Below are 22122 nucleotides of genomic sequence, written 5' to 3' on the forward strand. Positions count from 1 at the left end.
AAAAAAAAAAAAAAAGCTGAGAAAGGCCAAAAGCTAGGCTTCTTGTGCTAAACAGCCAAGTTGTGAAAGAAAAAATTCTTGAAGGAATTAAAAGTGCTACTCCAGTGAACACATGTATTATAAGAAAGCATCAAAAACTAATGATGTAATGTATGGCGATTAACATAATAAAATAAAAAAATAAAAAATACTAAAAATTAAAAAAAATAAGAAAGCAAAACAGCCATATTGCTGATATGGAAAAAGTTGTAGCGGTCTGGATGGAAGATCAAACGAGCCACAACATCCCCTTAAGCCATAGCCTAATCCAGAGAATAAGGCCTTAAATTCTGTGAAGGTTGGAAGAAGTAAGGAAGCTGCAAAAATAAGTTTGGAGCAACAGAGTTTGTTTCATGAGGTTTAAGGGAAGACGTTTTCTCCATTAAAAAAAAAAAAATGCAAGGTGAAGCAGCAAGTGCTGATATAGAAGCTGTGGTGAATTATCTAGAAGATCTAGCTAAGATAATTAATGAAGGTGGCTATACTAAACAACAGATTTTTAAGATACACAAAACAGCCTTCTATTGGAAGAAGATGCCATCTAGGACTTCCATACCTGGAAAGAAGTCAATGCCTGGCTTCAAAGCTTCATAAAACAGGCTGAGTCTCTTGTTAGGGGCTAAAGTAGCTAGTGGCTTTAAGTTGAAGCCATTTCTCATTGACCATTCTGAAAATCCTAGGCCCCTTAAGAATTATGTTAAATCTACTCTGCCTGTGCTCTATAAATGGAATAAAAAAGCTGGATGTGGGCACATCTGTTTACAGCATGGTTTACTGAATGTTTTAAGCCCACTGTTAAGAGCTACTGAAGAAAGATTCCTTTCAAAATATGACTACTCATTGACAATGTACCTGGTCACTGAAGAGCTCTGATGGAGATAGACAATGAGATGCATGTTGTTTTCATGCTGGCTAACACAACATCCATTCTGCAGCCCATGGATCAAATAGTCATTCCAAATTTCAAATCTTATTATTTAAGAAACATATTTAGTAGGACTACAGTTGCCACAGACAATGATTCCGTTGAAGGATCTGGGCAAAGTAAACTGAAAACCTGGGGCGCCTGGGTGGCTCAGTTGGTTGAGCGACTGCCTTCGGCTCAGGTCATGATCCTGGAGTCCCTGGATCGAGTCCTGCATGGGGCTCCCTGCTCAGCAGGGAGTCTGCTTCTCCCTCTGACCCTCCCCCCTCTCATGTGCTCTCTCTCTCAAATAAATAAATAAAAAATCTTTAAAAAAAGAAAGAAAGAAAACCTTCTGGAAAGGATTCACCATTCTATATGCCATTAAGAACATTTGTGATTCATGGGAAAAAAATCAAAATATTAACAGTAAGAGGAGTTTGGAACAGGACCTACCCTCATGGAGGACATTGAGGGGTTTAAGACTTTCATGGAGGCAGTAACTGTAGATGTGGTAGACCTAGCAGGAGAACTAGAAGTAGAAGTAGAGCCTGAAGATGTGACTGAATGGCTGCTATCTCATGATAAAATTTTCACAGATGAGGAATTGCTTCTTATGAATGAGCAAAGAAAGTGATTTCTTGAGATGGAATCTACTCCTGGTGAAGATGCTATGAAGATCGTTGAAATGACAACAAGAGATTTAGAAAATTACATACATTTAGTCAATAAAGCAGCAGCAAGATTTGAGAGAATGGACTCCAATTTTGGGAGAAGTTCTGCTGTGGGTAAAATGCTATTTAAACAGCATTGCATGATACAAAGATATTGTTTGTGGAAGGAAGAGTCCATCAGTGCAGCAAACTTCATTTTTGTTTTATTTTAAGAAATTGCCACAGCCTCCCCCACCTTTAGCAACCACCATCCTGGTCAGTCACAGCCATTAATATCAAGGCAAGACCCTTTCCCAGCAAAAAGATTACAACTTGGTGAAAAGCTCAGATGATGGTTAGCATTTTTAGCAATACAGTATTTTTTAATTAAGGTATTTACATTATTTTTCAGATGTAATACTATTGCACACTCAATAGACTATAGTAAAGAGTAAACATAACTTTATATGTACTGGAAAGCCAAAAAGTTCATTTGACTTGCTTCATTGAGGTGTGTGTGGGTGGGTGGGTGGGTGTGTGTTTAAAGACTTGGTTATTTTGGGGTGCCTGGGTGTCTCAGTTGGATAAGTGTCTGGCTCTTGATTTTGGCTCAGGTCATGATCTCAGGGTCATAAGATCAAGCCCTGGCACCAGGCTCTGTGCTGAGCATGGAGCCTACTTAAGATTCTCTCTGCTCCTCCCTTTGCCCCTCCCCTGCCTGCTTGCATGCATGCATGCTCTCAAAAAAAGGAAGAAAAAAAAAAAAGACAAGACAGACTTGGTTATCTTAATATGTGGTCAGGTTTGAGATCATTGATCCAGGGCCACATTATCTTTTATTACCCATATATTGCCTGGCAAGATGCCTTCTGCTGTGATCTTCTGCTCTAATCATGCTCACTATGGCAATGGGGAAGGCTTTGTCATAGCTCTGTCAAATTACATGGAGTACTTAGAGCTTTCTTGGAGGTCAGGTGCTTTACAAGTAATTCAGAGCCTATGAAATGAGTGAGAGACTTCCCCAGAACTATGTCTACTCTTAGGCAAGAGCTATTTCTGTCCTGCCCTAGTGAAAGCGGGGCTGGACAGTAAGAACTTCCTGATTCTTGCTGATCCAGTTGCCTATTTAATATCTCTAACCCTGCTGCAAGGCAAGTAGGGAGAACAATCTCAATGCTGTGTCTTCATATAGACAGAGAACAGAGCACCTTAAAATTCTATAAAACTCTAATAAGAGCCTCAAAAGTTCAGAAAACATTTTTAGGATATATGTGCTGAAATTCTCTCCTACTCAGTAAAGCTGAGATTGTATTAGTGACACTTTCATGAATACATTTTGATAGGGAAAATAAGGAAATCCAAAAAATAACAAATGAACTTTTACCTGTGATCCCTTAATTTCACGATGGAAAGAGTCTGTGGTTTCTTTGACTAAAGTGGTTAATGCATAATATTCCGGTGATAAACAATTAGCTTCTTGCTCTATGTCTATATTAATTCCATCCATATATTGTGTTTTGGCCAACTTAACTTTTTGAGCTATCCAGGATGCTCTGAAAATAGGATCAGTGATATCCTTTAAGGGTGCATCTCCTATGGAAGAAATATACATCTTTTGTGCATATATGCTTTTTGCAGTTTAATGACATTTATTTCACAAAACCTTTAAAACATCTCATTATTTTGGAATACTAAGCCCCCAACTTAAGTTTTTGAAGTAGAGAAATAATATACTGAAATAATAGAAAGTCATTACTCAATCTCCAAAATAACCATTATGAATAATTAGTAATATAATTCTCAAATTAGAAGTAGAAATTGAAGACTATGACTAACTAAAAGTCATCATGCTAATTAGGATTCACATTTCGCTCAAAATCATAGTGGCTTATTTTTTTTTTTTTTAAGATTTTATTTATCTGAGAGGGAGAATGGGAGAGAGAGTGCGCATGGTGGAGGGGGGAGGGTCAGAGGGAGCAGCAGACTGCCCGCTGAGCGGGGAGCGTGGGACTTGATCCTAGGACTCCAGAATCAGGACCTGAGCCAAAGGCAGACGCTTAACGACTGAGCCACCCAGGCGCCCTATAGTTATTTTAACTATCTCTCCCACTGCCCCTGCTTGTGTTCCCTCTCTTGCTGTCTCTCTCTGTCAAATAAATAAATAAAATCTTTAAAAAAAAAACTATCTGTGAAATGAATTAGTATATAAGATTAATTTTAGGATGATAAATTTACCAGATAAACATGAAAAGGGAATTATTTGGAAAGTCAGGATGGCAAACAATGCAAGTAAATACCAATTGGCTGGACACATCTGGTAAAAACTGTAACTCACCTTTTAGCACTACTCTGGCTCCATGTGAATGAGCATAACACATAAGTTCTGGGTCATATTTTCCAAAAATCACCACAGTTGTAATCTGTGACCAATCATAAAATTTCCAAGTTTTATTTCCAACATCAAAAACAAAAACCTGCCAAAACAGCAAAGATAAGCATCATCACTTAAACCAAGAAGAATACAATGCTGACCACCCAAAATAACATTAAACACTGATCATATGCCAGGCATTAAGAGTACAACAAACAAGACATAGGTGTCCTAATATAATTGGTGGTGGGAAAAATTAGCCAGGCCTCAAAAGTAGGGCTAGGAAGAAATAGTGGAAAGAGCCAAGACCTAGAAGCAGAGAAAACATGGTGATTGCATAAGTAAGTATTTAAGGTATAGCTGACACCTTGAATTTGGAAGGAGATAGCAATAAAGAACCAAAGAGTGGTAGGCAGGGTTAAGTTATAAAAGGCCTTGTAAGCCCTCTTGAGAAATTAGTACACTATCCTGAGGGAAAGCATTTTAAAAGCAGAATGTATACATTTTAGGTATGCATTTATATATACATTTTAGAAAAATACCTTCAGCTGAAGTGGGAACAGAGGCTAAAACTGAAAGAATAACTAATAGGAAAGCTGTTAGAAGAATCTATGCAGGAGATGATGACCTCAAATTAAACTTGTAGAAAGGCAGAGATAAATAAGATACATGAACAGATATGGAAGATCCTAAGGGCAAAATTAACAGGACTTTGTTACTAATGAATGAGTAAAGTAAGAGAAAGGGAGGTTGATTAGTACTTGTTTCTGGCTGCTGCAGATGGAGCTACTCCATCTATACAAATGTCCCAGATCCTGCATTTACTATGAATGGTTTTTGGCGAGACAGACTTCTTAGAATAGTTCTAAGGTGGTAGATGTTATGTTTCACCAGTATCCACCGCCCCCCCGCCCAGATAATTCTAGAAGCACAGAAGTCTCATCATTTTATTCCAGGTAAGGTGTTAATTCATTGATTTAGCGAATATTTATTGAATTTCAGTAAGGTTTAGGGAATGTATATTGCTAGACATTAGTGACAGAAGTTAGAGACTAGGTCCATGAGCTGTTCAATTACAAGAGTGTTAAGGGCTGCATGAGAATGCAGGCATCCATGACAGCATATAAGGGGGCCTGCTACGCTGGTAGGGCAGGAAAACAGAACTACACACTTGGGGGAAAACTGAAATCTGAGCAATGACCTAGACACGATGCAGGGTTACCTATAAACAAAAAGAGCATTCTCAGCAGAGGGAACAAAAGAGGGCAAATGTCTCAATACCTCAGAAGAATTCTGAATTTTTGGAACCAAAAGAATATCAATGTGGCTGGAGCACAGAAATCCTAAAAGTACGTGAAATCAGATAAAACTAGTAAGGTAGGTAGTGACAAGATCAAGTAGGGCTTTGTAGATCACTGGGGATTTTGTATTTTATCCTGAGATGAATGGGCAACCATTAGTGTTTTAAGCAGAGGAGGGAATAAGATTTGCATTAACAAATGAGAAAGGGGGAGAGATCAGTAATCCCTGGGTCACTGTAAGGAGAATGGATGGGTGAGGGGTGGGAGAGAACTAGGTGTAAGAGTTAAACCAGACATTTCTTAATTTTCTCATTTTCCTTACATTTTTATTTTTTACTTTTCCGAATTAACTATGCATAACCCATTTTTCTCCTAGGCAATTGCCCACTAAAATAAAAAGTACAGAATGTGAAATTGGAATGGCCCATTGTTTTGGAGGTTTTAGACTCATATTTCCATCACAAACCTTATCCCCTATTTTAATTCTGATAATTAATTGAATTTGTTTAGATTGTTTAAGTTTGTATACTGAGAGCTTGTGATATAATAGAAATCCTAAAAATATAACTGGATGAATGCACTGAAAATATAAGGGTGAAAAGAGCAATGTAGTCTAATCTGTGTTTGAAGAATATAGGTCAGTAGCAAAAAAGACCATTTACCATGAACAGATGAACAAAATTTTGCTTCTTTGAATAATTGATTTTCCAAATGCCGAGAGGTATTGGGAGCTACAGTAAATAAGTCAGATGTTTGGTTTCCACACTAAGTAGGTTCTTTACAAACACTTTACCACCTTTACTTCTTCTCCTAAGCAATGTATATATACCTTTTTACTGGCATTTAAATGCCTCTGCTTCAAAATCTGTTAGATTAAGAACTGGAAATTGTCCCGATCTTTAAAAAAGATTTGCCCTTTGGACTGTGTTAGTTTTAAAAATAAAACTGCCAGTTATTTTACCAGCAAAAAACTGAGTTTATTCAGGAATAGCAGAGAATTACAATCCAGGACAAGCAAGCTATGGCAATAGCATTGGTAAATCTGCAGAACAAAGGAAAGGAATGCTCTTTTACAGAGGAAAGGGGGAAATTGAGAAGGCTATTATAAATAAAGTCAATTAGAGTAAACTAGAAACTTGAAATATAGTGGTTTTTCATTGGCTGAGTTATGAGAGTCTCTAATTACCTGGGCTTTACTGAGGGAGGAAGAAATCCTTCTTGCTGAGAATAGTAAAGTAGTATCCACGTGCAAGGTACCCCTGCTTTTTCTTTGGGTACCTTTTTGGGTCTGCAATTGATGAGTGGCAGGATGTGACAGCGCCCCCTGTTGGCCTCCCAACTCCATTTTAAATGAGGTTTCCTTTTGTTAATTTTCACATTTCCCACTTTTGATCTTTTTTTTGAAAACATCACTGATCAAGAGGGAAGTTTTCCACATTTAGTGGTTTTGTCCCTCAGTACCAGGAAGGATCTTCCCCTGGTTGTCACATCCTATATTGGAGGGAAAGTACTTCTATGTTACTCACATTTGATTAGGAGGGAGAAACTCTCAGGTACTCCCACCTAAAGTAGTATCTACTCAAGGTTATCTGTGTTGGAAATCATCTCGAAGGGTTGAGCCAGCATCACATTAATGGAGACAACATTTTTTTAAAGTCTAACAGGCAACAAAATAAACAAATATACAAAACAGAAGTAACTACCAATTCCAAATTGTATAATAGTTCTAAACCAGGACTCTAGGTCTGGAAGTAGACACTGAAATATTTATTGACACTTATTCCAACTTATGGGAGAAAGATTCTATGAAGGCAAACCTGGAGCCATGTATGCCTCCTGGCGGGCTCCACTTAAAGAGACCATGAACACAGAATCATAAATACTACAAGACCACACTAAAAGACTTAACTGAGGCATCTTGAGAAGTGACAGTGCAGATATAAACATGAAGCAATAGCTGATGAACTTTTTGCAAAACAGCACAACCTCAAAGATGTTTCACAATAGTATTGTTACCTCAAAAGACTGTTTGGAATCAAATGTATCATTGAAAATAGAGTCTGTGGTTGCAAAATCAGAAACCATGAATCTGGATAAGAATCCAAAATCAGTTAATAGTTCAGATGAAGGACTTTTATGAATTCTGAACTTTCTAACCCTTCAAAAATAAAGCAAGTGAAAAACTAATTTGTCCCAGGATCATGATGAAGCTGTTTCCAAAAAGGTATAACCTAAAGAACAGGTTTCTGCCTTCCACAAGGGCTTGGGAAGTGCAGAGGAGGCGTTGTCTTCCCACAAAAAAGCATCAATGGTGAGGAAAAGGTATACAGGCCTGGTCCAGACATCTTGGGAAACTGTCTCATCAGATATCATCTGCTTCAATTCCAGGAAATCTTTACTTTCATGTCATCAAATGGTGTGCAGGTCCAGTTATGGTTTGGTGCTTTCTTTAGGTGTTTTACATGAATCCAAGAGTCTATTCCCTGGAGTTTCGTGGCACAAGGGTTGGTTTGCAGTTCCTGATAAGGGTCTTCCCAGTGAGGCAGAAGACTTTTTAATGGAGGTGTTTTTCATCCCACAAAATCTCTTGAGAGTGCATTGTGATAAGATTGCTCTACCTAAGTATGCTTATTTTTGAGCCCTGATGATGACCCAAAGACTGAAAGAACAGACTCTCCACAGCTAAATATAAAAGAGGAGGGCACATCAAAGAGGGTAGGAAGGATGGAGATGTGGTCAGGAGACAATCTGACCCACAGGACTGTCCATGGGAGGGAGGGTTGCCATAGGTACAGGTAGCAGTGGGGAGCAGACCCCATACCAGGCAACCCGGGCACAGGGAACCCACATTGGGAAGACAAATCCCCATAACATTTGGCTTTGAAAATGGGAGGGGCCAAATTTCATTCTTACAATCAAAGGGGATTAATACCTGGAATTAAAAAAAAAATCAGCTGGCTTGGCTCTGAGAGAGCCAGAGGGCAATAGGAAACTGAGTTCTCACCCTTAAAGAGACAGCACACCAAACGGCCCCTCTAAGACACAGCATAGAGCAGCAGTTTGAAAAACACCAGGGGTATACAAGAAGATTTACTTAATAATAGTGTGTGTTGGAGGGGCAGGGATCTTTGGGAGACGTTAACAACAAAAGAGCTGGTAGGTGCCATTTCCCTCCCCTAGTCTAGATACACAGACAACTGCAGAAGACAGTGCTGCGGGAACACTCTCTACCTAGCTTGCTAACAGCATGCCTCACCTCCACATTCTTATGTAGATCTGCCCCTCCACAAACTGGCTGGCCTTGGCAGGTTTCCTGGGGGGCTGCAGCTCCTCTCCCACTTTGGACCAGCACAGACCTTGCTGGCACCATGCATCCTGCCCCCACATTCTCCTGCAGACCTTCCCCCTCCAATACAACCTTAGCCCGAGCCCATCTAAAGTGGTGTCACAAACGTGGAAGTCTACAAGCAGCCCCAACAGGGGCCAGCATCACTCCAAAATGACTCCTGCCCTTGGCAGAGGGGAAGGTAACTACACAGACCAGTCCAACTGCAGCCCCAGCAGTAGGCTAGGGGCAGACATCTGATGGCCCTGGCCACCAAACAAAGCTCCTCAGGGGACCACACAGGAAAAGTGTCCTATAGTTCCATGCTACTGCATCCCTGAAAAACACCTGGTCAAACTCAACTCAAGCCAAAGGCAGCCCCAGACTAACCCTCTAACAACACAGGTACTAAGCTCTGCCCACAACAGGCAAAAAGAGCCATTGCAGATGACTGGACTGAAGGCAAACACAGCTGAGCCACAATAGCAGGGTGCATACAATACACATAGGAGGCATCCCTGAAGCACCAGCTTCTGGTGAACAGGGGACATTGCACTGCAGAGCACCACAGAACCTCTTATTCATAAGGCCACTACTTTCAAGAGCAAGAGATGTAGCTGACTTTCCTAACACAGGAAACTGACACAAAGAGTTAGTCAAAATGAGGAGAGGAATATGTCCCAAATGAAAGAACAGGACAAAACCACAGGAAGAGAGCTAAATGAAACAGATAAGTAATATGCCTGATAGAGAATTTAAAGTGTCATAAAGATACTCACTGGACTTGAGAAAAGAGTGAAGGACCTCTGTCAGACCCTCAACAAAGAGACAGAAAACATCAAAAAGAACGAATCAGGTTCTTTTATCTAAGTTCTAATAAGAACTCAATAACAAATTTAAAAACACTAGAGGGAATAAATATGAAAGTAGAAGAAACAGAAGAATAGATCAGTGACCTGGAGGACAGAGTAATAGAAAGCAATCAAGCTGGGGGCACCTGGGTGGCTCAGTCGTTAAGCGTCTGCGTTCGGCACAGGTCATGATCCCGGGGTCCTGGGATCGAGCCCCGCATCGGGCTCTCTGCTCGGCGGGAAGCCTGCTTCTCCCTCTCCCACTCCCCCTGCTTGTGTTCCCTCTCTCGCTGTCTCTCTCTGTCAAATAAATTAATTAAAAAAAAAAAAAAGAAAGCAATCAAGCTGAACAGGAGGCTAAATAAGTAAATAAATAAATAAAATAACCCAAAATGAAAATAGATGAAAGGGGACTCAACAACACCATCAAGCATAATAACGTTTGCATTATAGGATCCCAGAAGAAGAGAGAGAAAAGGGGACAGAAAATGTATTTGAAGAATAGTTTAAAACTTCCTGAATCTTGGGAAGAAAACAGATATCCAGATGTAGGAGGCACAGAGAGCCCCCAACAAAATCAAGCCAAGGAGGTCCACATCAAGACACACAGTAATTAAAATGGTAAAAAGGAATGGTCAACAGGGAATTTTAAATGTAGCAAGAGCAAACAGTTACATACAAGGGAAATCCCATAAGGTTATCAGCTGATTTTTTAGCAGAAACTTTGAAGGCCAGAGAAGAGTGGCATGATATATTCAAAGTGCTAAAAAACAAACAAACTCTGCAATCAAGAATACTCTATCCAGCAAGGTTTTCATTCAGAATAGAAGGAAAGATAGTTTCCCAGACAAACAAAAGTTGAAGGATTTCATGACCACTACTCTAGTGCTATAGAAATAGGAAATGTTAAAGGTGACTCTTTGAGTGGAAAGAGTAAGAAAAATAGGAAACACAAAATCAGTAAAATTAAGTATATCTATAAAAATCAGTCAAGGAATTCACAAAATAAAAGGATGTAAAGTAGGATACCATATACTGAAAACATGAAGGGGAGAGGAGTAAAAATTTAGTGCTTTCAGAATGGATTCAAACTTAAGTGACTATCCACTTAATATAGACTGACATATGCCTAAGATGTTATATATAAACCTAACTGTAACCAAATCAACAACCAGAAATAGATATACAAAAAATAAAGAGAAAGGAATCCAAGTATATCACTAAAGAAAGCCAGCAAACTGTGGGGGAAGAGAGCAAGAGAAGAAAGGAACAGAAAACTACAAAAACAACTGAAAAACAAGTAACAAAATGGCAATAAGTACATACCTATCAATAATTACTTTGAATGTAAATGGACTAAAGGCACCAATCAAAAGACATAAGGTGACAGAATGGATAAAAAAGCAAGGCCCAGGGTGCATGGGTGGCTCAGTCAGTTGAGCATCTGACTCTTGATCTCAGCCCACATTGGGCTCCACACTGAGCATGGAGCCTACTAAAAAAAAAAAAGCAAGACCCATCTCTATGCTTCCTACAAGGGACTCATTTTGGACATAAAGACACATGCAGATTGAAAGTGAAGGGATGGAAAAGTATTTCTCATTCAAATGGAAAAGAAAGCTGAGGTAGCAATACTTACATCAGACAAAAGATTTTAAAACAAAGACTATCCCACAAGAAGATATAACAAATGTAAACATTTATGCACCCAACAAGAGAGCACCCAGATACATAAAGCAGCTAATAACAAACGAAGTAATCAGTAGCGATGCAATAATAGGAAGGGACTTTAACACCCTACTTACATCAATGGGTAGATTATCTAAACAGAATCAATGAAACAGTGGCTTTGAATGACACATTGAACCAGACAGATCTAATATATTCAGAATATTCCATCCTAAAACAGCAGAATACACATTCTTTTCAAGGGCACATGAAACATTCTCCAGGATAAATCACATGTGAGGCCACAAAATAAGTCAACAAATTCAAAAAGATAGAAGTCATACCATGCATCTTTTCTGATCACAATGCTATGAAACTAGAAATCAACCACAAGAAAAAATACCACAAATACATGGAGGTAATACAATATGCTACTAAACAATGAGAGGGTCAACCAAGAAATCAAAGAGGAAATAAAATACATGGAGACAAATGAAAATGAAAACACAACCATCTAAAATCTTTGGGATGCAGCAAAAGCTGTTCTCAGAGGAAATTTTAGAGCAATAGAGGCTTGTCTCAATAAGAAAAATCTCAAACCACCTAACTTTACACCTAAAGGAGCTAGAAAAAGAACAAAGCAAACCCAAAACCAGTAGAGGGATGGACATAATAAAAATTAGAGCTGATCAATGAAATCAGGAGCCACTACTTTGAAAAGATAAACAAAATTAATAAACTTTAGCCAAAACTATCAAAAAAAAAGAAAGAAAAGACTCAAAATCAGAAATAAAAGAGAAGTAACAACCAGCAATACAGAAATATATGACAAAAATTGGGACAACCTAGAAGAAATAGATAAATTCCTAGAGACATATAACCTCCTGAAACTGAATTAGAAAGAAATAGAAAATTTGAACAGACTGATTACCAGCAATGAAGTTGAGTCTAATCAAAAAATGCCCAACAAAAATCCAGGACCAGATGCCTTCACAGGTGAATTCTACCAAACATTTAAAGAAGAGTTAATATCTATTCCTCTCAAACTATTCCAAAAAATAGAAGAGGAAAGACAGCTTCCAAATTCATTCAATGAGGCCAACATTACCCAGATACCCAAACCAGACAAAGACATTACAAAAAAGAAGAAAAGAAAGAAAGAAAAAAAAAGAAAGAAAGAAAGGAAACTACAGGCCAATATCTCTGGTAAACATAGATGCAAAAAATCCTCAACAAACTATTAGCAAACCAAATCCAACAATACATTAAAAAAAATCATTCCCCAGAATCAAATGGGATTTATTCCTGGGCTAGAAGAGTGATTCAGTATTCACAAATCAATCAACATGATACATCACATCAACAAGGGATAAAAACCATATGATCATTTCAATAGATTCAGAAAATGCATTCAGCAAAGTACAACATCCATTCAACTGAAAACAAATTTAGAGGGAAAATATCTCAAAAAATAAAGGCTATATAAGAAAAACCCACAGCTAACATCATATTCAATGGTGAAAAACTGAGAGCTTTCCCCCTAAGATCAGGAACAAGACAAGGATGTTCACACTCCCCGCTTTTAGTCAACATAGTTCTGGAAGTCCTAGCCACAGCAATCGGACAAGAAAAAGAAATAAAAAGGAATCCAAGTTGGTAAGGAAGATCTAAAACTGTTACTATTTGCAGATGACATAATACTATATATAGAAAACCCTAAAAACTTCACCAAAAAAGCCACTATAAGTGATAAATGAATTCAGTAAGATTTCAGGATGTAAAATCAATAGAGAAATCCATTACATTTCTATACACTAATGAAGTAGCAGAAAGAGAAATTAAGAAAACAATCCCATTTACAATTGCACCAAAAATAATAAAATACCTAGGAATAAACTTATCCAAGGAGGTGAAAGAACTATACTCTGAAAACTATAAAACAATGATGAAAGAAATGAAGACAACACAAATTGAAAGATATTCCATGCTCATACCTTGGAAGAACCAATATTGTTAAAATGTCCATACTACCCAAAGCAATCTGCAGATTTAATGCAATCCCCATCAAAATACCAACAGCATTTTTCAAAGAACTAGAATAATACTAAAATTTCTATGGAACCACAAAAGACCTCAAATAGCCAATGTAATCTTGAAAAAAAGAACAAAACTGGAGGTATCACAATCCTACATTTCAAGATATACTGCAAAGCTACAGTAATCAAAACAGTATGGTACTGGCACAAAAATAGACACATAGATCAGTGGAACAGAATAATAGAGCCCAGAAATAAACCCACAATTATATGGACATTAATCTTTGACAAAGGAGGCAAGAATATGCAATGGGAAAAAGACGGTCTCTTCAACAAATGATGTTGGGAAAATTGGACAGCTACATGCAAAATAATGAAACCAGACCATTTTCTCATATCATACAGAAAAATAAACTGAAATGGATTAAATGTAAGACCTGAAACCATAAAAATCCTAGAGGAGAATACAGGCAGTAATTTCTCTGATATTGGTCATAGTAACATTTTTCTAGATAGATCTCCTGAAGCCAGAGGATAAAAGAAAAATATACTATTGGGACTACATCAAAATAAGAAGCTTCTGCACATTGAAGGAAACAATCAACAAAACTAAAAGGCAACCTACTGAATGGGAGAAGATATTTGCAGATGACATATCTGATAAAGGGTTGGTATCCAAATTATATAAAGAACTTATACAATTCAACACCAAAACCCCAAATAATCCAATTAAAAATGGGCAGAAGACATGAACAGACACTTCTCCAAAGAAGACTTTCAGATGGCCAACAGACACATGAAAAGATGCTCAACATCACTAATCATCAGGGAAATGCAAAACAAAACCACAATAAGATATCACCTCCCACTTGTCAGAATGGCAAAAATCAAAAACACAAGAAACAAGTGTTGGTGAGGCTGTGGAGGAAAAGGAACCCTCATGCACTCTTCGTGGGGAAGCAAACTGGTGCGGCCACTTTGGAAAACTGTATGGAGCTTCTTCGAAAAATTAAAAGTAGAACTTCCCTAGGATGTAGCAGTCCACTACTGGGTATTTACCCAAATATAAAAATACTAATTCAAAAAGATATATGCAACCCCATGTTTATTACAGCATTATCTACTACAATAGCCAAATTATAGAAGAAGCCCAAGTATCCATTGATAGATGAATGAATAAAGAAGGTGTAGTGTGTACACAAACACAGGTATACGTGTACACACACACACACACACATACTGGAATATTATTCCACCATCAAAAAGAATGATATCTTGCCATTTGCAACAACATGGATGGATCTAAAGGGTATAATGCTAAGGGAAATAAGTCAGAGAAAGACAAATACCATATGATTTCACTCATATGTGGAATTTAAGAAACAAAGGGAAAAAAGACCAAAAAAATCACTGTTAACTAGAGACCAGAGAATAAAGATGGCAGAGCAATAGGGGACCCTATTCCAACTGGTCCCCTGAATTGAGCTGGATATCTACCAGACCACTCTGAACACCCACCAAATCAGCCTGAGATGTACGAAGATATATCTGGATCTCTACAAATATCGCAGGCGGTTGGTTTCAAGCTATGAAGCAGGGAGCCGTGATTCCACAGGCACATATCTGAAGATAAATGGAAGAGGGAGGGAGCCATGGGGATCCTGCACTGCTGGTGAGCAAAAGCCTCCCACGCTGGGGATGGGGCACAGAGTCGCAGACAGGTAGTGGTGGGGAAAGGACTTTAGGGCAGCCCCCCAGGCTGAAACCTGGAGGGGCGGGGCTGTGCTTGTGAACTGGGGATGCCTGGCTGTTTTAGAAGCACAAAGGGCAGAGATGAGCCCCGACCTGGAGGCGAGGACTGGGAGTGCTGCTGAGGGGCGCAAAACCCAGGACGCTGCAGTTTATAGCAGCACAGACAGAAATGGAGATAGTGTGGCCTGGAGAGCTCACTGAGGAACAGACTGTGATCTCTGTTCTGAGGCAGAGGGTTGGAAACGATCTCTTCTGCTCTGACTCTCAGAAGAGATGCAGAAAGACTCCAGAGAACAAAAGCCCCCCATAAACAGTTTTCACTGAGCCCATCCCCCACCACAGGGGGCAGAGCAACTCTGCCCAAACAGCGTTGCCTGAGTAACAGCGAGGCAGGCCCCTCCCGCAGAAGACAGGCTGGGAGAACAAGAGGCCGACAACCCTAAGGTCCCTATAAAACAGGTGCATCTTGCTTGGGTTGTGGTCAATAATTTGGACTCTGTACATTCCCTCAACCACCCCTCAACAGAATGACTAGGAGGAGGAACCCCCAAAATAGGAAAGACTCAGAGACTGTGACTTCTGCCACAGATTTACAAATGGATACAGATACAATCAAGATGTCAGAGATGGACTTCAGGGTAGCAATTACGAAGACAATAGCTAGAATGGAGAAATCGATTAATGGCAACACAGAGTCTCTAAGGGCAGAAATGAAAGCTGAATTGGCAGAACTTAAAAATGCTATCAGTGAGATTCAATCTAAACTAGACAATCTACCAGCTAAGGTAAGCGAGGCAAGAGAACGAATTAGTAATCTAGAAGACCAATTGATAGAAAAGAAGGAAAAAGAGGAAGCCAGGGAGAAACTGGGGGTGAAACTCACAATCCATGAAAACAGAATCAGAGAAATAAGTGATACCATGAAAATTTCCAATGTCAGAATTATTGGGATCCCTGAGGGGGTGGGGAGAGAGAGAGAGAGGACTAGAAGATATATTAGAGCAAATTGGAGCTGAGAACTTCCCTAATCTGGGGAATGAAACAAACATTCGTGTCCTAGAGGCAGAGAGGACCCCTCCCAAGATCAAGGAAAACAGGCCAATGCCCTGGCATGTAATAGTAAAACTCACAAATCTTAGAACCAAGGAAACCATCTTAAGGGCAATTAGGGAGAAGAGGTTCCTCCGTACAGAGGGAGGAACATCAGAATAACGTCAGACCTATCCACAGAGACCTGGCAAGCCAGAAAGGCCTGGCAAGATATATTCAGGGTACAAAATGAGAAAAACATGCAGCCAAGAATACTTTACCCGGCAAGGCTGTCATTTAGAATGGATGGAGAGATGCAGAGCTTCCAAGACCGACAGAAACTGAAAGAATATGTGACCACTAAGCCGGCCCTGCAAGAAATATTAAGGGGGGTTCTATAAAAGGAGAAAGACCCCAAGAGTGATCTACAACAGAAATTTACAGAGACAATCTATAGAAACAAGGACTTCACAGGCAACATGATGACAAGAAATTCATATCTTTCAATAATCACTCTTAACGTGAACGGCCTAAATGGTCCCATAAAACGGCACAGGGTTGCAGATTGGATAAAAAGACAGGACCCATCCATATGCTGTCTACAAGAGACTCATTTTGAACCTAAAGATACATCCAGACTGAAAGTGAAGGGATGGAGATCCATCTTCCATGCCAGCGGACCTCAAAAGAAAGCTGGGGTAGCAATTCTTACATCAGACAAATTAGATTTTAAGCTAAAGACTGTAGTTAGAGACACAGAAGGACACTATATCATTCTTAAAGGGTCTATCCAACAAGAAGATCTAACAATCATAAATATCTACACCCCCAATGGGAGTAGCCATCTACATAAGCCAACTGTTAACCAAAATAGAGAGTCATACTGATAACATTAATTGTAGGAGACCTCAGTACTCCACTCTCAGCAATAGACATCTAAGCAAATCATCTAAGCAGAAAATCAACAAAGAAACAAGAGCTTTGAATGACACACTGGACCAGATGGACTTCAGAGATATATACAGAACATTCCACCCTAAAACAACAGATACTCAATCTTCTTGAGCGCACACAGAACTTTCTCCAGAATAGACCACATACTGGGTCACGAATCAGGTCTCAACCAATACCAAACGACTGAGATTATTCCCTGCATATTCTCAGACCATAATGCTCTAAAACTGGAACTCAATCACAAGACAAAATTTGGGAGAAATTCAAACACTTGGAAGCTAAAGACCACTCTGCTCAAGAATGTTTGGGTCAACCAGGTAATCAAAGAAGAACTTAAACAATTTATGGAAACCAATGAGAATGAAAACACATTGGTCCAAAACCTATGGGACACTGCAAAGGCAGTCCTAAGGGGGAGATATATAGACATCCAAGCCTCACTCAAAAAAATAGAAAAATCCTAAATTCACCAACTAACTCTACACCTTAAAGAACCAGAGAAAAAGCAACACACGATGCCTAAGCCATGCATTAGAAGAGAAATAATTAAGATTAGAGCAGAGATCAATGAATTAGAAACCAGAAACACAGTAGACCAGATCAATGAAACTAGAAGCTGGTTCTTTGAAAAAATTAATAAGATTGATAAACCACTGGCCAGGCTTATCCAAAAGAAAAGAGAAAGGACGCAAATTAATAAAATTATGAATGAAAGGGGAGAGAGCACGACTAACACCAAGGAAATAGAAACAATTATTAGAAATTATTATCAACAACTATATGCCAATAAGCTGAGCAATCTGGAAGAAATGGATGCCTTCCTGGAAACCTATAAACTCCTAAGACTGAAACAGGAAGAAATTGACAACCTGAATAGGCCAATAACCAGTAACGAGATTGAAGCAGTGATCAAAAACCTCCCAAAAAACAAGAGTCCAGGGCCTGATGGATTCCCTGGGGAGCTCTACCACATTCAAAAAAGAAATAATACCTATTCTCCTGAAGATGTTTCAAAAAACAGAAACAGAAGGAAAGCTTCCCAGACTCATTCTATGAGGCCAGCAATACCGTAATCCCCAAACCAGGCAAAGACCCCATCAAAAAGGAGAATTTCAGACCAATATCCCTGATGAGTATGGATTCCAAAATTCTCAACAAAATCCTAGCTAATAGGGTCCAACAATACATTAAGAGGATCATCCACCACGACCAAGTGAGATTTATCCCTGGGATGCAAGGGTGGTTCAACATTCGCAAATCAATCAGTGTGATAGAACACATTAATAAGAGGAGGGAGAAGAACCATATGGTCCTCTCAATTGATGCAGAAAAAGCATTTGACAAAATACAGCATCCTTTCCTGATTAAAACTCTTCAGAGTATAGGGATAGAGGGAACATTCCTCAGGTTCATAAAATCCATCTATGAAAAACCCACAACGAAGATCATCCTCAATGGGGAAAAGAGGAAAGCCTTTCCCAGAAGATCAGGAACATGTCAAGGATGCCCACTCTTGCCACTATTGTTCAACATAGTACTAGAAGTCCTAGCAACAGCAATCAGACAACAAAAAGAAATAAAAGGTATGCAAATTGGCAAAGAAGAAGTCAAACTCTTTCTTCACAGATGACATGATACTTTATGTGGAAAATCCAAAAGTCTCCACCCCCAAATAACTAGAACTCATACAGCAATTTGGTAATGTGGCAGGATACGAAATCAATGCACAGAAATCAGTTGCTTTCTTATACACTAACAATGCAACTGTAGAAAGAGAAATTAGAGAAACAATTCCATTTACAATAGCACCAAAAACCATAAGATACTTTGGAATAAACCTAACCAAAGAGGTAAAGGATCTATACTCTAGGAACTACAGAACACTCAGGAAAGAAATTGAAGACACAAAAAGATGGAAAAACATTTCATGCTCATGGATCAGCAGAATAAACATTGTTAAAATGTCTATGCTGCCCAGAGCAATGTATACCTTCAATGCCATCCCAATCAAAATTCCAATGACATTTTTCAAAGTGCTGGAACAAACATTCCTAAAATTTGCATGGAATCAGAAAGACCCCGAATCGCCAAGAAAATGTTGAAAAAGAAAAAGCTGGGGGCATCACAGTGCTCGATTTCAAGCTATATTACAAAGCTGTGATCACCAAGACAGCATGGTACTGGCACAAAAACAGACATATAGACCAATGGAACAGAAAGAGAGCCCAGACATGGACCCTCAACTCTATGGTCAAATAATCTTCGACAAAGCAGGAAAAAATATGCAATGGAAAAAAGACAGTGTCTTCAATAAATGGTGCTGGGAAAATTGGACAGCTATATACAGAAGAATGAAACTCGAACATTCTCTAACACCATACACAAAGATAAACTCAAAATGGATGGAAGACCTCAATGTGAGACAGGAATCCATCAAAATCCTAGAGGAGAACATAGGCAGTAACCTCTTCGACATCGGCCACAGCAACTTCTTTCAAGATACATCTCCAAAGGCAAGTGAAACAAAAGCAAAAATGAATTTTTGGGACTTTATCAAGATAAAAAGCTTCTGCACAGCAAAGGAAACAGTCAACAAAACAAAGAGGCAACCCACAGAATGGGAGAAGATATTTGCAAATGACACTACAGACAAAGGGCTGATTTCCAAGATCTATAAAGAACTTCCCAAACTCAACACCCAAAAAACAAATAATCAAATCAAAAAATGGGCATAAGACATGAACAGACACGTCTCAAAAGAAGACATACAAATAGCTAACAGACACATGAAAAAATGTTCATCGTCATTAGCCATCAGGGAAATTCAAATCAAAAACCACATTGAGGGCGCCTGGGTGGCTCAGTTGGTTAAGCGACTGCCTTCGGCTCAGGTCATGATCCTGGAGTTCCAGGATCGAGTCCCGCATCGGCTCCCTGCTCGGCAGGGAGTCTGCTTCTCCCTCTGACCCTCCTCCCTCTCATGCTCTCTGTCTCTCATTCTCTCTCTCGCAAATAAATAAAATCTTAAAAAAAAAAAAACACAGCACATTGAGATACCACCTTACACCAGTTAGAATGGCAAAAATTGACAAGGCAAGAAATGACAAATGTTGGAGAAGTTGTGGAGAAAGGGGAACCCTCTTAGACTGTTGGTGGGAATGCAAGTTGGTACAGCGTCTTTGGAAAACAGTGTGGAGGTTCCTCAAAAATTTAAAAATAAAGCTACCCTATGACCCAGCAATTGCACTACTGGGGATTTACCCCAAAGACACAGATGTAGTGAAAAGAAGGGCCACATGCACCCCAATGTTCATAGCAGCAATGTCCACAATAGCCAAACTATGGAAAGAACCGAGATGCCCTTCAACAGAAGAATGGATAAAGAAGATGTGGTCCATATATACAATGGAATATTACTCAGCCATCAGAAAGGATGAATAGCCAACTTTTGCATCAGCATGGATGGGACTGGAGGAGATTATGTTAAGTGAAATAAGTCAAGCAGAGAAAGTCAATTATCATATGGTTTCACTTATTTGTGGAGCATAAGGAATAGCATGGAGGACATTAGGAGAAGGAAGGGAAAAATGAAGGGGGCGGAATTTGAGGGGGAGGCGAACCATGAGAGACTATGGACTCTGAGAAACAAACTGAGGGTTTTAGAGGGGAGGGGTGTGGGGGGTTGGGTTAGCCTGGTGATGGGTATTAAGGAGGGCACGTACTGCATGGAGCACTGGGTGTTATATGAAAACAATGAATCATGGAACACTACATCAAAAACTAATGATGTATTGTATGGTGACTAACATAATAAAATTAAATTTAAAAAATTAAAAAAAAGAGAACTGATGGATACCAGAGGGGGAGGGATGGAGGGATGGGTAAAATAGGTGAAAGGGATTAAGAATACAGTTATGATGAGCACTGAGTAATGTACAGACCTGTTGAATCACTATATTGTACACCCTGAAATTAATACAACACTGTATGCTAATTATACTGGAATTTAAAAAATTTTAAATAACAAAGTATAGTTATTTTTAATAGAAGCAATTAGACCTTTACAATATTGAAGTATGTCTCTCCTTTTATTAACTGTGGGTCAGAGGAGGCAGGGCAAAGTGCATTGGATGTCCTATGACTATTACAAGGGTGAGAGCGAGGAGTTCAAATGGGGGTGGATCTGAGAGTTAGAGGACCAACAGCAGTGCTTTAGGCCAAGGTATTTGGAGGATCTCTATTAATTTTGCCAGTTGAATCTTAATAGTGCCATTAGTGCATGTGACTAACCCTGAGGATTGAGGACAGTATGCACAATGAAAGTGTTGTAAAACCCGCCAAACAGCATAGAACCTGACCAGTAAAATAGGTTCCCTGATCACTGTAATATCTGAGAGGGGTGCCCCAGGTATAATCTTTCTGAGAGAAGCATTGGCCTGACTTAGAAGAGAAAGCTTTGGTCCAGTGAGAAAACACACAAACCATGACTAAAATATATTTATCCATGAGAGGGGAAGTTGTCTAAAATGCATTTGTAGGAACAGATTTCTCTGGATGGTAGGCACTTTGGAAAGCCTCATTAACTTTTCCCCACCAAAATTTGTTCATAAATGCTATCATTTGTCAGCAGACTAATTGTTCAATGCATGTACAGTGGTTAAGTACAGGAAATTTTAGAATTTCTGGTAGGGCCATAGTGTTATTTGGCCCACAACAGAGTTGTCTTTTTATGGAGCCAACAATTATTAGATTTCCAATATTTTTCCCTTCTCTAGGGCCAATTGTTGGGTATTTCTGGTCAAATTTTCCAAAATTATCATTTGAGAGAACATCCCTTTGAGCTATGGGAGAGGTCTGGCCAATGATTTCCTTGAGAAGAGCAATTTTGGCAGAAATAGTGAGGTGGATTACTTTGTCCTCCAGGGAGTGAGTCTGAAATGCCAGGAACCTTCAGAGCTAGGGCAGTCAACAAAAATATGGCTTCTAATAAATTTTGGACATAGGAGCCATTTTAAATTTTATTTCCATTAGAGATAAGGACAGCCCATTGTCCCCATAATATTCCAAAGTCATGAGCTACCCCCAAAACATAACAACTAACAGTATAAATGTTTGCAGTTTCACCCTTGGCAAAATGGGGGAGGGGGTTAGGAGCCACAGGGTGCCAAGAAATAACAATGTTATTTATTGCTTGGAGGTCTTGGGCAAACCTCCATCCTTGTCATTGGGTTTTCTTGTA

General features: G+C 39.2%; 1 protein-coding gene across 1 annotated transcript in view; it reads right to left on the bottom strand.

Annotated features, from left to right (window-relative positions):
• Positions 1-22122, bottom strand: part of CTBS (chitobiase) — a 46291-nt gene that overhangs the window by 20013 nt on the left and 4156 nt on the right. Inside the window, exons 2-3 of the mRNA XM_021690211.1 lie at positions 3932-4070; positions 2981-3189 (exon numbers count right to left, since the gene is read on the bottom strand). Coding sequence (XP_021545886.1) covers positions 2981-3189; positions 3932-4070 — 348 coding nt within the window. The remainder of the gene's footprint in view (positions 1-2980; positions 3190-3931; positions 4071-22122) is intronic.

The sequence above is a fragment of the Neomonachus schauinslandi genome, chromosome 4 (genome assembly GCF_002201575.2).
Source record: "Neomonachus schauinslandi chromosome 4, ASM220157v2, whole genome shotgun sequence".
NCBI lineage: Eukaryota > Metazoa > Chordata > Mammalia > Carnivora > Phocidae > Neomonachus > Neomonachus schauinslandi.